The 18,519-nt window shown below is 35.4% G+C and overlaps 1 protein-coding gene across 2 annotated transcripts in view; it reads left to right on the plus strand.

Moving 5' to 3' along the window:
- Positions 1 to 18,519, plus strand: part of LOC121420112 — a 94,563-nt gene that overhangs the window by 22,253 nt on the left and 53,791 nt on the right. Inside the window, exon 1 of one of the 2 annotated variants that reach the window (XM_041614647.1) lies at positions 7,251 to 7,461. The exons of the other annotated variant lie outside the window; for it this stretch is intronic. Coding sequence (XP_041470581.1) covers positions 7,323 to 7,461 — 139 coding nt within the window. The 5' untranslated portion in view covers positions 7,251 to 7,322. Of the gene's footprint in view, positions 1 to 7,250; positions 7,462 to 18,519 lie in introns of those variants that run through there. 2 annotated transcript variants of the gene reach the window in all.

Raw genomic sequence — 18,519 nt, forward strand, 5'->3', positions numbered from 1 at the left:
TTTTCTAAAACCATGAAGACAATTTTTTGTAAAGTTTTCAGATTTGGAAGAAACTAAGGTGTATTTTAATATATGTTCCTGTTTTGGACTCTGACAATAATTTGCAATTAAAAAAAAAAAGTGTTTGATTGGAAAATGTATTGATGAATGTTATTTAGCCAATGACTTGAGAATGATGGAAAAATACAAATCTACTTAGTCATTCGTATTTTTTATCATTGCATTTTTTTTTTGCTTTTGTCGCTGTCGTTTGGGATTTTGATTATAAATTTGTTTAAAAAATTATCCTGTTTGATATGACGTTAAATTATTGATTTAAAATTATATTTCTTTCTTTGACCATCATAGTTTATAATTGTTTATTCAAATGTTTGCATGTTTCCTTCGGTAAAGATAAGCTTTTTGTACTATTGGACTTTTTAGTCCTTGACAGTGTGTAAAAACATGAAATAACTCTCGACTGATTTAATTATGACATTCTTTTCATTAAAAAATTCCAAAGAGTAGTGAATGTAATAAGTAATTTTGACTATGTTACTTCTATTTTGATGGAAAAGAAATAGGCCATTATACTTGTATATGTGTATGTTAATACAAATATACATTAGAGAATACAACTTTCCTGCACCACTAGCATTGATTATATTCCAGTATTCTTGTAATTGAAAGTTTATTAATTTGTCATTGGAATGTTTTGAATGTAGAATTGGGTACTTGATAGCAATTCTGTATTTCTAAATGTGGCATTCCCAGACTAGGATTATACTGATTGTGTTTAGCAAGGTATGATATACAAATAAATATATTGTTGCATAACGGTATATTCAAGTTTTATGAAATGTATAAAATGACAAAATTCTGACAATATGTACCTGATGGTTCATTTCCTATACCTTTCACAGTGCAATATTAAATTAATCCTTACTATAATTTGGCTAATCTTGTGTGTCCTTCCGTTTGTTTGACGCAGTTTTTCTCCGTGGTTTTCCACTCAATCGAGCTGGAATTTTAATAATTATGAATGTCGATGTGTTTGTCACTAGCGATTATGGTCCTATATATTATTGAATTTAAAAATTTGTCAAAAATATATTTCCATTGTTAACATTGTATGGAGATGATACTTTAATGAATTTATTAAGCATACCTTTATCGAAATGATTGATATGAAAAAAAATGTTATATTTTAATTTTCTATTTGTCACTTGCTGCTATGATTTTATATGTTATAGAATTAAAAGTGTTCTTCTAAATTTATTCACATTGCTAACTTTGAAGAATTTATTTTATATCGTTAGTATTTTCAATGATTTATGACAAGTCATAACTCTCATTTTGCATGAAAAGATATTTTAATAGGATTTTCAGGAGAGAATACATGACCATTGTGATAAAGGAAAAATGGAGTAGAGAGAGAATGAGGGGGGGGGGGGGGGCGAGAGTGATATGTAACTCGAAATTTGTTCGCTTTATTTTGACAAATTCTTATTTTTTTTTGGGGGGGGGTAGCAATTAGTCATAATTTACCAATTCTTGTTGCCTTTGACAAGTTAGGTCCACATTTAGTTGAGTACAATTTTCGAGGTATCAGTCTCAAAGAATAATGTTTAATCACTATAACTCGGCCTTAACAAAGAATTAATACACAACCTTTAAGAGACACTCAATCGGGATTTCATTTTATGAAGGGGGTAGGGAGGTTAATAAACTAACAAAAGTTTATAATGTTGAATTTTCAATTTCCAAACGGAGTCAGAGCACACAAAGGGTATATAATTAAACTCTTAATAAATTTACAAAGACAAAAGACAATTCGACTACATTGTAGTCACATTTTTCATGACCTGTTATACAAAGCTTTCGTATTTCAGTGTTCATCTATCAAAAATGAATATGATATTGAAATAAAATAGGCCTAAGAATTTAAAACGTGTGTCTATTGGGCTTCCCTTTTATTACGTGAAAAAAAAAGAAAACAGTATTAGAAGTGATTTTTTGTACTTATTAGCGGAAGCTGCAGGCCCTATTAATCTCACATTTAGGATTAATTTTGTTTGCAATAGCAAATAAAGAGTTTGTGTATATCTAAAACCTATGTATGGAATTGCATCCACAAGGCTATACGTGGGACTAAGGCGGAACCTCTTCCCGTCACTTCGTAAAAACAAAATTGAAGCGCGTCCTTGAATTTCGGGTTTTCACGAAGTGACGGTTATGCGCGCGGAGCACTATCCGTCACTTCGTGAAAATAAATCTAAGCGTGTCCCGTAATATTTTTTTTTCACGAAAATATGGTTCTGTTTATAGCTCATTATCTTCTTAAATACTAAAGGAAAATGCAAATGATTGGAATCGAAGATTGTCTAGAATATGCCCTCTACGAAAATATGATATTTATTCACCCTACATACATTAAAGAGGTTGAGATTGAGGTCTAAACCTTTGGAAGCGATTTACTCAAAACTGGCTTTTAAAAAGTTGCGCGCACATCCGTCACTTCGTGAAAACAGGGACGAAATTATCAATTATGTTTTCATGATCAAGTTTCATCATGAATATAAATTTGTCTTCATTGCTAAGGTTTTTAAACTATTGATACATTTCAGCTATTTTGTCAAGAAAAAATAACACCCTTTCAGTTTTGTGTACATGTATACATCTTTAGGCGAAAAGAATGAACCAAAAATGTGGAGTGTTCAAGTATATGTGGAGCATTGTGGCCCAGTGGATAAGTCTTCTGACTTGGAAACAGAGGGTCGTGGGTTCGAATCCCAGCCATGGCGTAATTTCCTTCAGCAAGAAATTTATCCACATTGTGCTGCACTCGACCCAGGTGAGGTGAATGGGTACCCGGCAGGATTAATCCCTTGAATGCGTGAGCGCTAAAAGGCAGCTCGAGCTAAAGCGGAGGTAATAATGATAATAACAACGCGCCTCGGAATAGAATATTTCTAGATACATGTAGATGGCGCTATATAAATGCCTATTAGTATTATTTTCTGATAGAAAGAAAACAAATGAGCTCATGGAAAGGATGAGCTCAGATCAAACTGTAGTGAAAGTGGTAGAGACAAGTGGTTTGGGATGGATGGGTCATGTGTTGAGGAGGGAAGATGATGAACCTTTGCAAAGAACATGAGATTTAGAAAGTGGATGTCGCAAGAGGAAAGGAAGACCAAAGATTACATGTATATGGAAAGATATGGTGAATAATGAAAGCAGTAAGGTTGGTCTGAATAAAGGAGGAAGCTTATGACAGAAAGTAGTGAAGAAAGGTGCAATAGTCAGAGAGAAAATGTTATCTGAAAGAATTGATGATAATTGATGATTTGATAAATAATGTATTATTTTTATATTCTGAACAAATTTCTTCTTCTTTCCTTGGTTGGCAACCAGTCAGGATTGACTATTTTTGCCACAGCTTTTTTCATTTTCAGTAGCTTATATATTTTTTTCCATTCCCTTTTTTCTTCTTTCTCTTTTAATTTTTTTCTTTTTCCTTTTCTTTTCTGTTATTTTCTTTGTCTTTTTTTGTCTTTTTTTTCCTTTTTCATGTTATTTTTTTTCTTTTCTCAGTACAAAGTGAAGAAAAGTGTAGTTGGCTTGGATCCATGATTTGTACTTTGCTGCATTCCTTTGTGCAATGTTTTAGTGCCATTTTAAGCCAAGGTTATATATTAATCAAATTGAAGGCCATTTCTTCATAAAGGTAGCTTTATTTTCATTAAAGGACAAGTCCACCCCAACAAAAACTTGATTTGAATAAAAAGAGAAAAATTCAACAAGCATAACACTGAAAATTTAATCAAAATCGGATGTAAATTAAGAAAGTTATGGCAATTTAAAGTTTCACTTATTTTCAACAAAATGGTTATATGAACGAGCCACTTATACCCCCATCTCACTAGATGGAGATTCCGCTGCGATCGTCAAAAATCGACAAAGCGTGGTATATCGTAGCTTGAACGTGGCTTGATCTTTTCAATCTTCTCCGTCGTACCTTGATCTTTTCAGAAGCGGCAAAGATCGCCACCATCTTCCTGGTCGCCACAAAATTTTGAACATGTTCAAAACTTACGTAGCGAGATCGCGGAGGTGCTAAAGCGCATCATAATCGAGTCAAGAGCGTATTACAAACGACATATTCGTAGCTGTAACGGAGCTCCAACGCATAAAGCGTAGTAGAAGCGCATTAAAAGCGGCACCGATCGCCCGTGTTTTTCAGGCCCGTTCCCAAGACAATTCTGCTACGCTGCTTCCGTTTACAAGGCGACTGCCTTGCGCTCGACACGCTTCACACCGTTTCCACCACGACGCTTTCCCTTTTGGTGGCATGTGGCACACGTTCTCAGCCCGCTGCAGGCATTCGCGTTGCGCTTTTGCTGCGCCGCTGATGACTGGGCAGCGACCGTCCACGCTGCTACAAAACACCGTCCCGATGGTGGCGGATTATCACATTTTCAACAGATTACGAGGCGACACCACAACGTTTTCAAATATACCTCCCAGAAAAAGGACCAAAAAGGGCTGCCGGCGGTCCAAGAGGAAGAACAAGAGGATATGGTGGTGGTAGAGGAGGAGGAAGAGGGGGTACAGGAGGATGAAAAGCTGAGCCAGCTTGAAAGAGAGAAAAAAGACGCTCACATGTCTTGACGCAATGGGTTACCTCCGCAAAAATATATAAATTGACTTGTTTTAAAAAAAGAATGAATTCTAACTACAGTGACAGCTAGTAGACAATATTAGAATTTTGTCACTGATGTATTGATTGGGACTCAGCACATTTTATGGGGATTCTGGCATTGTGCCCCCCCCCCCCCACCCCGTTATGAGTGCTCTCACATCAGTAGACTACTTATAAGCAAATTTGAAAGGAATTTACCTAACAATTTTGAGTGACAAACTTTTGTGGAAAAAAAAATCAACAGAATATCAAATATTTTTATGCTCTTTTATGAAATTCTGGACGCATCCCTCATATTAACTATTAGGCTCATCGACATATTTTGAATGAAATTTTAATAAATATTGTATATTATGACTTAGGTGACAGCCAGGATCGGACCCAGTATCTTTTTGGCCTCCTCCTGTCCTCGTATCAGGTCCTCGTATTCAACTTCTAACTGATGTTGTATAATGCTAAGATGTATAAGTCCAACCAAATTATGGACATCCATCTTGGTCGGAGGTTGGCAATCGAATGAAAAATGTCTCATGTGCCGCGATTAATATGCAGATTGCTTGAAATCGTTTCAAGAGCCCATCATGAACGTAACAATTGCTTCATTCGTAGCACCACCGTACAGAGGTCCTAATTAGCGTATGAGCCTCGTTGTACGGTCGCTTTGATCGCAGAAGCAGCGCATCACATCTGCCTCAAATCGTGACAAGAGAGTGGCAGCGTCGTACTATCAGCGTATTACCATCACCTTCATCGCTTCATTCGTAGCACCACCGTACAGAGGTCCTAATTAGCGTATGAGCCTCGTTGTACGGTCGCTTTGATCGCAGAAGCAGCGCATCACATCTGCCTCAAATCGTGACAAGAGAGTGGCAGCGTCGTACTATCAGCGTATTACCATCACCTTCAGCGCAGGTCCGTCGCAGTGAAGTTGCAGTGCAATCGCCTCTCAGGCTAAAAATAGAATTCGAGGACGATTCTGCTACGCTTTGCGGGATTTAGACAGATCGCCATGATCGCCATGATCGCCATCCTAGTGAGATGGGGGCCTTACATCCAAATGAGAGAGTTGATGACATCACTCACTATTTCTTTTGTATTTTATTATATGAAATATGAAATATTGTTATTTTGTCGTCATTGTCATGTGAAATGAAGTTTCATTCCTCCCTGAACACGTGGAATTCCATTATTTTAACATTTTGTGCTTCAGGCAAGGAGGTCCTAATCGTCAAATTCGTAAAAATTGAAATATTGTATAATTCAAACAATAAAAAACAAAAGAAATAGTGAGTGAGTGACATCATCGACTCTCTCATTTAAATGTAACTGGCTCGTTCATATAACTATTTTGTTGAAGATAAGCCAAACTTTGAAATGTCATAACTTTCTTATTTTACATCCGATTTTGATGAAATTTTCAGCATTGTGCTTGTCTGATTTTTCTCTATTGATTCAAATCAACATTTTTCTGAGGTGGACTTGACTTTTAAGTACAAGGACCATTTTTAAATCCCTATGTTTTATCTAGACCTTTCTCTGTCTTCTTTAAATACAACTTTGATTCATTATAAATAGAATTCAGTCACATTTTCATAAAACTCAATTGAGCAAAAGTAGTGCCGTTTCCATTCTGGTACCTCAAATGCATAAACCTACAAAAGTTTAAACTTTGATAAGTAAGTCTGATCGACTGTATTTCTGTTAAAAGTGACAATTTGCTTACACTGTATTTATGTCATCTTGGATAAAAGCAGTGCAGGTTAGTGTCACTGAAGCTCTGAACCCTGCTGCAGAAATAGAAAGCATTTCAAACATTCTACAATACATAATTCTCAAAAGAAATATATATGTCCCCAACCACCCCACCCAAAATAGTAATAATGATAATAATAATAATACATAAAATGAATGATAGATTATAAAATGTTACAAATTTATAATTAAAAAGCAAAAACAAAATATACTGTGGTTTGGATTTGGACATAGATTTTAAGAGTACTCTTACATTGACATAAAAAATAAATACAATTTATACAATATATTGTACATGTTTCTCTTGCACATCCCACCCCCCAAAAAAATCTTGGAATGACCATAACAATTTAAGAGATTTCATCATGATTAGATCGCTTTTACAATGAAATAAACTTTGCTGAGCAATTTGATAATAACATTATGAACATGTGGATTTTAAATAAGACATTCAGTTTAATCTTTTTGTGTTTCATTCGAGGGTGTCCTTAATGGTCAAATTCCTAAATAATGAAATATTGTATTTTTTAAAAAGTATAGATATAAGTCAATCTTTTGGGGATGGAATTACCCTTTAATTAAAAATTTTCATACATATTAGGAGGCTAGGACTATATTTCATATCAGTTTTAAATGACTGAAACAGGATATTGCCACATTTCTTGTTGATGGAGGAACTGACTGACGCAGTATATCTCAATTATTATTGTTAGTAATTGTATTATTTTTTGTTGTTTATTATCAGTTTTGGTTTATGTACGACTGTACTCCAACGTAACGGGGATTCCCCAACCGTGTTTCGCAATAGCACTCTGCGCATGCGCATTTGCATTTGAAGTGTTGTGATGGACGTGTAGTGCTGATTGACATCTATCCTTCGTAAAAAATGGCAGATTTATTCGAAGGGGAGACAGTTATCAATCCAGAACACATTTTATCAGGAGGACGAGGTTTTCGGGCCGGGATTTACAGAAGAGGACCGAATGGGACCGTTATTAGGTGTTCAGGAGAATACATCAAACAAGGTACTAATTTATGCATTTTCGTGTGGTCGCGCTAGTGCAGCCGGTACGGTACCGTATGGCACAGGTACGTGCGGCCGGAGCTGGAGGGGGGCAAGGGTGCTAGGGGCAGGGGTGATGCGGGTGCTTCACTGCTTGGCTGACCTGGGCGTCACGCGTCATCGCGATCATCCCACTTCTCAAGTCAATCTCATGGAGTAGGACCTAGTCCGTCTCGGTGTCGCCCCTCCGCTCCCGGCAGAGTCGAGTTCAAGATCGTGGACCCACGACACGTGAGCACGGTCTGATGATGGTGAAAATCAATTTATTTGTTATTAGGCCTAATCATTTTGAAATAAAGCAAAAGTTTTCATCTAGGCCTACTCTAGTCTACATCATCATGATCATGGTCTACGGTGATTATAATATCTGAATATTGAAAATGTGTGACCCAGGCATCACATCAAATGTGATAACCCGGAGGGATTATCATACAATAGGAAAGAAAAAAATCATGCTATATTAAAGTATACAATGGGCTCAAAATTTTAATTCAAATTATTGACTGAAATTAAAGCATATTATGTGTAATGTTTTAGGCCTCCTTCAATCAAGGAAACTTGTATATAGTTGCCCCCGAAATGTAAAAGGTCAATTCCATTGTGACTTATGGGACATTTGATACTTTTTTCCACATAACTGAAGTACATATCTGAAATAGTAGCTGCATAAACATGGATCAAACTGAAAGAAGAATACTGAAACTTACTACATACAGAAATGTATGCTTGCAGCTTGGTTGCATAGGGTGCTACATCTTCAGAAATGTCATTGTGACTTATGGGACATCGATGGACCACACAAATTGAGCTCTTTTGTTCAAAGTGCCATATCTATCTCAGTTTTATGACAATGTTTTTAGATTTAGGCTTAGAGATTAACCAGTGATAGTGCTCACTAACAGTACTTGAATTGGACTTGATTCATTTCATTTGTTTCAGTAGTTGTGTGCAATCGTGTGTGACTTATGGGACAAGTGAATGTGACTGATGGGACCCTATCTCATTTCATGGAATTTACATTTCCTCTCAATGACTTTTTAAGTCAAACTTAATTTCAGCATGAAGAAATATTCCCTAATAACATGACACCTTTAATAATTCATGCCATTGTGTCAGAAATAAATTCAACAAAGGGCAGAAACATCTTTTCATGCACTTCATGAATAAAGGGAACATTAACCCTCCCCCCCCCAAAAAAAAATCCTAACTTGTCAGCAAGCTTTAAGAACTGTAATCAAATACGTACAAAATAATCAACGATTACAATCATAAATATTTAGCAAACAGATGAAAAATGAACAATTAGAATAAGAATGTACACACTTTCCATTGTGACTGATGGGACAAAATGATAGGACATATTTGTTATAGATGGGACAAATAAATGTTGCTTTTCTCTATCTGTCTCATACAGTGTGGTAAGAAAATGACCTTTTCAGAGTATTGTATGTAAGCAAATTAAGACATTAATGCTGCCATGAAGTACATGTATGTCAATATTCTTGTTAATACATGTATATTCTCTTTCGTGTCGAAAGCTGATATTTTTCATTAGTTGTTGATGTTTATCATAAAACAGATAGATATCAGTGCACATGCAAATTTTTGACAAAAAACATGAAAATTTTGGCATAAATTCTTTTAAAAATTATTCTACTATCTAAACTACATGTATACTTGTATAGTAAAAAGTGTATTCATTTACATGGAAGATTTTACCATTGTCTCTGCAAAAAATATTAAAATAATTGATTTTCATGAAAAATCCAAGATAGCTGCCAAAAATTGCCAATTTTGAAACCTATGGGACACGATTTGGCAAAGGGTGCATCAAGATTCATTATACACTTAAGGCAATACAAAAAGTTAGTTAAAAATATATCATGGGGTTCACCCTATCACAAATTCTTTTTTTGCCAGCTGCTTGGGTTGTTATGTCATCTCTTTCATAGAAATTCAGAATGCCTGTATAAAGGACATCACCATTTATAGAGTACCGAAGCAATGATGTCAGTTACCATGGTGTCATGGCGGCCTGGTTCTAAACAAAATAACCAGGGGGCCGTTTCATAAAGCTGTTTGTAGTTACATGTACAGTAGGAACAACTTTAAGAATGACTGGCGATCCTTTTTACATGCTAAAACATTGCCAATTTATGATGACATTTACCACAAGGATCACCGGTCATTCTTAAAGTCACCCTTCAGTTACAATTTAATAGCTTTATGAACCAGTGCCCTTTTACGACTCTCAGAATGATGGTAAAAACCAGGGACAACACACATCACCATTTTTGCAGATACAAATGTGTATTGCCGATCATGCAGCTGCGACTCACTTTAGAACCGGTCGATTCGATGTTATGACATCGTGACGTCACACTTCGGTACTCTGCAAATTGTGCATGTTACTTTCTATTGGCAGGCGGCAGGAATGATTCTACGAAAACTTGATTGCAAGCTTCTGAACAACTTTTTGGCATTTACAGGGGTTGGTAGGGAGCGCTGTATGTGCTCTTTTAAGGGCAAGTCCAAGAATTCACGCGCGTTACGTATGGGACATTTCAGAGGCTTCAATGACCTGAAAAATAGTGTTATTTGACTTTGATTAGATTGAATACCCTCATGATGGTAAACATCTAGGAGAAGAATAATCATGGAAAAAATGGTGGCACATGACCTCGACCTTGACCTTTTAGAGAGAAAAGATGGGCCGTTACGTATGGGACGCAGAAAAAAGACAATTTTTAAAACAATTTTTTCAAGTTGAGAATTCTCTGAAAGTATTTCATTTGACAACTTGTAACTTAGTGTGATAGAAGTCACAATACTCTAGTATATCTAAGGCAAGTTTCATGTCATAAGCCAAATCCCTCTAATTACAGACTCTAATTAAACAAATTAATGACATGTTACATATGGGACAGTTACGTATGGGACATTTTGTCCCCATAGAGAATGTACACAATTTCCCCCATAATTCAACAAATTGAAATAATTTGAAATATGGAAATAACAAAAGAGTTTCTATCTTTTAAAATGTTCTATTGAGACATATTTGATATGACTGAAAAGGAAATTAGCCATTTCAACATTTTTTTCCTTGTTTTTCATGGTTTCATGAATTTCTTATGTATTTCTATTGTTTTTTATTTTATTCATATTTTTCCATTTTCACAATTTTTTCACTTCAATTGTTTTCATTAATCAGTATTCATAACAAATCAGTCTTTAAAAACTAAAGAAAAGGTAAATAATCACTTTTTTAGAGCACTCTTGAATTTTTTTTCTCCATTCACTTTGTACACAAATCTCCCCATTGACATTGTGTGTAAATGTCCCATACGTAACATGTTGTCCCATACGTAACAATTTTTTAATTAACTTTTAATTAAAAAGTAAACTCTATTTTTGAAACTTTTTGGGGTATAACATTTTCATACTTTATAAATCAGAACTTCCCAGAGATGCAACAATGCAAGTATTGTATTATGAGAAATAACTTAAAAAAACATCCTCAAAATGTTACGTATGGGACATTCCATCCTTGGACAAGACCTAATTTGCATAATTAATTAGATGACATCACATTTTTTCCCCCAAAAGTAATAAGATGTTAGGGGGTCCATGTCCCACCTATGACTAAATCTCACAAGTTTTGTTTTTATTTTCTGTGAGTTTTTATAATTGTCCCATACGTAACGCCCATTTTACCAATTATGCAAATTAGGTGCCCCAAATTAGCATAAATATGCATATTATCAGATTTTTCTTAATGAAATTTTAAAATTTAACATTTGGGCTTTCTTACCCCACCAAAGATAACTTCTTAAATTAAAGATGAATTTTTGCCTTCTAGGGTGACCTTTTCTTGGACTTGCCCTTAATATCTCTGCTCATGATAGCCTTATGCATCTGAGCACTGGTGCTCTTATTTTGCCAGGATCCAGAGGATCGCTCAACTACAAAATTTGTGACTGATGGGACATTGCAATAAGTTTAGTTTCCATGGAACTATATACCAAGTTCACATCATATGTAAAACAGTGGATGCATACTCCAAGGAGACAAGAAAACCGAGAGAGTGATTTGGACCTTAAAAAAAATGAATAAAAGCTGGGGTGAAACAAACCCAATTCACCTGTACTTAAGCTTTGCATTTTAGCGATCATATTCATTTTTCTCCTTTTTTGGGGTTGGGCACACAATCCAAACTTTTTTTTGTTCCATGCACTGCCTATGATATTCTGAATGTTTTTTCTGACAGTCAGCATACTGTTCTTCAGCTTTTAAGCATTCTCATCTCACTCTTTGATGTCATGGACAGCTTTAAGGTGGCATGGTTTACGAACTGTATGTGTGACTTATGGGACATGTGACTTATGGGACTTAAATGTATGTCCCCCAGTAAAGCTATTTCAAGTCCAATACAGATACAGTTTGATTTGTTGAAGCAAGCATGTACTGTGGTAGATAAAAAAGTCCAATACTTGTCTCCAGGAGTCTATGGCAGCATATGAGGGAAACTTAATGCTTAAAACTGACTTATGGGACATCAAACATACACATATTGAAATGTATTATGTGCCTCACCGTTTCACTCCAGCATGTAAAACAATACAGCTAATGGTAAATTACTGCTTGGAGGTCACATGGACAGTGGAATTTCTTGTCAGTACCCTTTGCATGCCAGGAGCCAGGGATGGGTCAAAGTTGTACAATTACTATGAAATCTTAGTAAAAAAGTGCAACAGAGTGAACATTGTGAATTTTATGAATGAATGAGTGTATAGTAAATATAATTGTGTTTTTGTAAACCTTAAACTGTATACTTTGAAACAGAATAAACAAAATTGCTCAGAAAAGAATTTTTTTTTAATGGAAAAATGCAACATTTGGCTGGAATTGACCAAAAGTAACAGCCTATAAAGTGTTAGTACGTCCAATAGTTGGAGTACTGTGCTTCTGTGTGGGGCTCGTACACGAAAGACCAGATTTAGTAGACACTAGAAGCGGGTCAATGAAGAGCTGCTAGATTTGTAAAGATCACAGGAGAATCAGTAGTGTTTCCCAGATGCTGAAGTCACTTGAATGGAAATCTCTCGAAGATAGAAGGGCTATCTCAAGACTTACAATCTATACATCACAGTGCTTCAATTAACGTGGGTCGATACTTAACAGATCCCTCTCAAATTCTGTCAGTACATGGAAATCATCGTCAATCTCTTTTTCCCGACTAACAAATAAAGACTGCTTCCAGTACTCTTTCCAAGGACCATGGCTGAATGGAATCTGCTACCTGTTGACATACGTGAAGCTAAATCGGTCGATAGTTTTAAGACAAGGCTAAACAAAATTAAAAAGTCTACTTTCATCCGGGGGGGGGGGGGGGGGGGGGGGGGACATCATTAATTCAAATTTACCACTAGCCACTCATGCCTGCAGCAATTATATCCCAATTGAGGAGTTTGCCTGCAGTAACAGGAAGAAGAAGAATACGCAATGCCTGGGTTGATCTTCTGCCAGATCATTCAAATCCCGCATTGCTTAGATTATCTTGCATAGGGATTGGCACAGACATAAAATTTACAGTGTTTCCCCACCAGAAAGGAAACCTGTCTTTATTGTTAGATACATGTATCTCTAATAATCATAAAATGGAATTCCTTTCATTAAGTCCAAATACTTACTGAATTGATCCTGCATTGCAGAGTAAAAACAAATTCTGAGGCATGCATACCAGAAATGATTGGGGGTACTCTCATTTAAAGATACGTTAAAGGAACTTCAGACAAAACAAAAGATGCAATAATGAGCCATAAAACTCTCACCCATTTTTCTGCACAAACTTGATTTTTACTTTAATAAATTTTAAGTCATCTTGCTCTTGTGCAAAGTATTCATATCACGTTTGATATCAAAATGAAGAGGAAAGGTTGAATATTTCATGTTGGTTAACTGAAGTATACATGTTGAAAAAAAAATCACAGGAATTCCCGGTTTCCTTTTTGTAGGATGCACTGTACAGTCCATCCCAGAAAAAAGGAAACCGGGATTCCCATGCCAATTTTCTTCAAAGGGAAATAAATTATATTTCATTTACAATTACATACAAATCAATATTCCTCTATATTTTGATACCTTAGGCTTATGTATATGAGACGAACACATCACGCATTAATGAGTAAAAAGACGAGTTTGAAATTTTAATGTCAAAATCAGGTTACGCTGAAAAATTGGACAAGATCGGTTTATGATCCACTACCATGACGACCATGCTCATTTGACGATTGACTCATTAGCATTTCTTATGTATTTTTTGTTAAGTTTATCTCACTGAAATGAGAGTGGATTCAGATTCACACGTGAGTTTCTGCACAAATCGTTTCTGATATGTCTCAATATTGATTGGTAGTAATCTGCCATGCATGAATGATTTGTTAAACTTTTGATCTCAAATTACAGATGAGGTTCTACTCTTTCCATGTGTATTAAATAGTAAAAACATGATTGTGAAAGCTATCTCTGAAAACGGGTTTAATTTTTGTAAGACACACTGTGTAGTGAAGCTCATCTTGTCTGAGAGAGTTTATAGATTTGAGTGTTACTGAAAAGAAACTAGAACCTTGCATGTAGTATAATATGCCTCACTGCAAATGTTTATTGGCAGTTCACACCCCTTCTATGTAAATAAAGTTTAATGTTACTTTCTTTAGCACACTCATTCAGTTCATGGTGGACTGAAAACTCTATGTACACTAATATCAGCCATGGTAACCTTCAGAAGTTATGCAATCCTTCCCTGTTTTTCTCAGCTCAAGGATAAAATCATTTCCTTATTTTATTTTTGAAAATGAAACACATGTACAAGAATTCTGTTTTCTTTTCCAGCCATAGATGGCCTCAAAGAACAAAAAAATGCTCCCAATTATATCTTAGCATACTAGTTTAAAAACAAAAGAAATTAGTCAATTATAGGGGAGAACAGCAGGAACAGTGAACCAAATCTATTCTGTGCTTTTACAGGATCCAATCTCTGTTCAAATGAAAAAAAAGTTTTAAAGAGCAAGTTCTTTAAATAGTAATGTACTGTTAGTGCAGAAACATACTAGCAATTTTAGATGAAATAGTAACCCTTTTACTTTTTCAATTACATACGTGTAGCTTACATGTAGTCTGCTCTCGAGTGAGATTTTAACAATGTGTAAAAGCAGTGTTATCACTAGTCTACGGATTTTTAAAACCTATTTTACAATTCCTTGAAATCTCTTTAATACATTTATTATTAAGGGCTAAGGCAATTTTAGATGAAACAGTTACCCTTTGTAGTTTCTACATTGTAGAGATCTTTACTTACAGGTGAATTAAACCATTTGTAAGTGTGCAATGGTTTAATCTACATGTGTAACATTGCAGGCTTGTGTCTAATCTTGTATAACATTGGGGGAAAAATCTCTAAATATTGTACTGAGATTTTAGTATAATCCCAACAATTCTCCTTTGTATAGGGCTATAGGCCTAATTGATTAAATAATTTCCTTTGATTACAGCCCTAGTTCACAAGTTTAAGAAAACAGCCTTGACAGTCACTCTCTGTAGCCTTCTCTGTTTGCCTCCCCCTTTCACTTTCCTGACAAAGAACCAATTATCCTTGTATTATACCAGGGGGCCCATTGCAGAAAGAGTTGCGTTTAAACGCAAACCCCAAAATCAATCGCAAGTCCCAAATGCGCGCTGTTGATTGGTTGAAAATCAAGTTGCGCGTGATTTTTAGAGTTGCGATTGATTGCAACTCTCTCTGCAACGGGCCCCTGGTCCTGTTGTCAATCCCCTTTCACTTTTAGGTACCTGACATGTTAATAAGCCTCCGCATATTGTTCCCTTTACATTTTGTGTAATTGGCCTTTTGTTGGGTAAATTGAGAGAAATCAACGATGTTATTTCTTTACACTCTGACAAGTACAATCCTTCACATTTATAATTTTGTGGAGCTCAATAAATCGCTCTTCTTATTTTTTTGAGGAGCTCAATTGAGCTCCTCAGAATCACTCTCTTTGAGGCGCTCAAATCAATTCAATACAATACATGTATGATAAATTGTAGATTTTTCTTAACATCGTATATATGCAATAGCTGTGTAACTATTAATTAATCTGGGTCAATATGTTTACAAAATATCGCGCTCCTGCTTTAAAAAAGAAATATTAGTGTACAAAAAAATTGTTAAAATTTCACATTTTACATCTTTAGTCCATGAAATGGCCATCTATTTTCCATTATTCCTTGAAATTATTTTGATTTAGTTGAAAACTATCAAGAAATGAAGAATATTCACCTCTTTCCCGACCCTGATTTGAATTTAATCCCTATCCCTCTACTCTTCAAGAGGGGGTCCCTCAGTCCCCTACTTCTGCACGAGCAAAAAAAACTTTGACACCTGACAAATCCCCAATTAAAGAAAAATGTACATGTATGTCATGAATGCATACTTACATGTAGCTAATTTGATACCATATTTATGTGGTATGTCTTCACGCTTGGATGTTCAGTAGGTATTTTTCGCAGTGATGTGAATTTTGATTTGCGCCAAAGTAAGGCATGACTGCAATTAATGAATCCGGATGTCAATGGTGTCATAATCCTCCATGAGTTTGTAAACATATTTGAAAATCCCTTTTCAATGAAATTAACTTGAGAACTGATACTAAAAAGTCTTTATTAAACAATTAGAATGTAAATTACTGAAAAAGTGTTTTGAAATGGATTTTAATGCAACCCTTTCAGGATTATGACATTCAAATTTATTTATTGCAGTCCTGTCTAACTTTGGCGCAAATCAAAATTCACAATGAAAAGAATACCTCCTAATCATCCAAGTGTGAAGACAGACATACATGTACAACTATGGTATCAAATTATTTGGGAGAAGATATTTTTTCCAGCCATATTATTATGCGTTCATGACAATTTTTTTTTGTATGTTGGGGATTTGTGGGATGTCCAAGTTTTTATTGACTCACGCGGTATGTGTGTGGGTCCCTACGTGCCTTGATATGGCCTGGTGGGTATTTTATAAAGTTGACTGGTGATCCTTTCTTACACACCTAATCATCTCCATTGAACATTACCACAGGAAAGGATCACCAGTCACTCTTAAAGGACAAGTCCACCCCAGCAAAAACTTGATTTGAATAAAAAGAGAAAATTCATCAAAATCGGATGTAAAATAGGAAAGTTATGACATTTCAAAGTTTCGCTTCATTTTACAAAAAGTTATATGAACGAGCCAGCCACATCAAAATGAGAGAGTCGATGATGTCATTCACTCACTATTTTGTTTTTTATTGTTTGAAATATGAAATATATTTTCTCATCATTGTCATGTGAAATGAAGTTCCATTCCTCCCTGAACACGTGGAATTCCATTATTTTAACTGTTTGTGCTTAATTTTTTGTGCTTCAGGCAAGGAGGTCCTAATCGTCAAATTCGTAAAAATTGAAATATTGTATAATTCAAACAATAAAAAAAGAAATGGTGAGTGAGTGACATCATCAACTCTCATTTGGATGTACATGTACATGTAACTGGCTCGTTCATTTGATTATTTTGTTAAAAATAAGCGAAACTTTGAAATGTCATAACTTAATATTTTACATTTGATTTTGATGAAATCTTCAGCATTGTGCTTGTCTGATTTTTCTCTATATTGATTCAAATCAACATTTTTCTGAGGTGGACTTGACCTTTAATGTTGGTCTTAAAGTCTTAACTTACATGTCCAAAGAGATTTATGAAACGTCCCCCAGACCTTTGCAATATCAGCAGTGTTATTCAACAATAGACAGGAATTCTGAACATTGTATTGCATTAAAGTGTAATTGAATTGCTTTTCAGCAATGTCAATTTTAGGAGTGGTATAAATGACCTATTGTTGTGAAATATTTCTGTTGTGTGAAAATGAAAATGAAACGTTCATCTCTCTTCAGTTGAATTCATGAATGTGTAGCTAGCCATGCAGGCATGTGTATTGTTCAGTTAAGTTACCTAGGCATACATACATGTACTTTTCCGCTAGTACAGTAGTTGCTTTTACATTGTACATTATTACAGTGCATCCCACTAAGAAGGAAGTCGGGGGCCCTTAACACGAAGCTTAAGCATTATCGTATAACTTTTTTTAATGATTGCATTGACTACAATGTACAATTTATCATGACCAGTTCATGCATGAACCAAAAGGGTGTGAACATTTTAAGTCAAATTACATTGTAAGCACAGAAAATTTGGTTTTGATTTGTTGAAGATGTGACGGCCTTGCATATTAAAGGGATGGCTTTATAATTAGCATAAGTATGTATATTATAATTGCATTGACTGCAATGTACAATTTATCATGACCAGTTCATGCATGAACCAAAAGGGTGTGAACATTTTAAGTCAAATTACATTGTAAGCACAGAAAATTTGGTTTTGATTTGTTGAAGATGTGACGGCCTTGCATATTAAAGGGATGGCTTTATGATTAGCATATCTTTTGTAGTAATAAATTTTCTTTCACTAGTGTAGATCAGGTGGTTGTTTCATAAAGCTGTTCGTAAGATAAGAACGACGACTGGTGATTCTTTCTTTTGGTATGTGGTATACATATGGGCGATGGTTTAGCGCGTAATAAAGGATCACCAGTCGTTCTTAAAGTCGCTCTTAACTTACGAACAGCTTTATGAAACGGCCTCCAGGTGACAATTTACCATACATGTACATGTAGGTTTTGTTTCAGAGTCCTGGGCCCTGTTGCAAAAAGTTACTATTTAATGGTAACTTTTCCATCCAATGGTAACTACCATGGTAGTGCTGATCAACAGCCAATCAAAATCAAGGATTCAGGGAAGTTACCATTGGATGGCAACGTTACCATAATAGTAACTTTTATGCAACAGGGCCCAGGGGGCCGTTTCATGAAGCTGTTCTTAAGATAAGAGCGACTTCTTAAGATAAGAACGACTGGTGAACCTTTCTTAC

The sequence above is a fragment of the Lytechinus variegatus genome, chromosome 8 (assembly GCF_018143015.1).
Source record: "Lytechinus variegatus isolate NC3 chromosome 8, Lvar_3.0, whole genome shotgun sequence".
Taxonomy (NCBI): Eukaryota; Metazoa; Echinodermata; class Echinoidea; order Temnopleuroida; family Toxopneustidae; genus Lytechinus; species Lytechinus variegatus.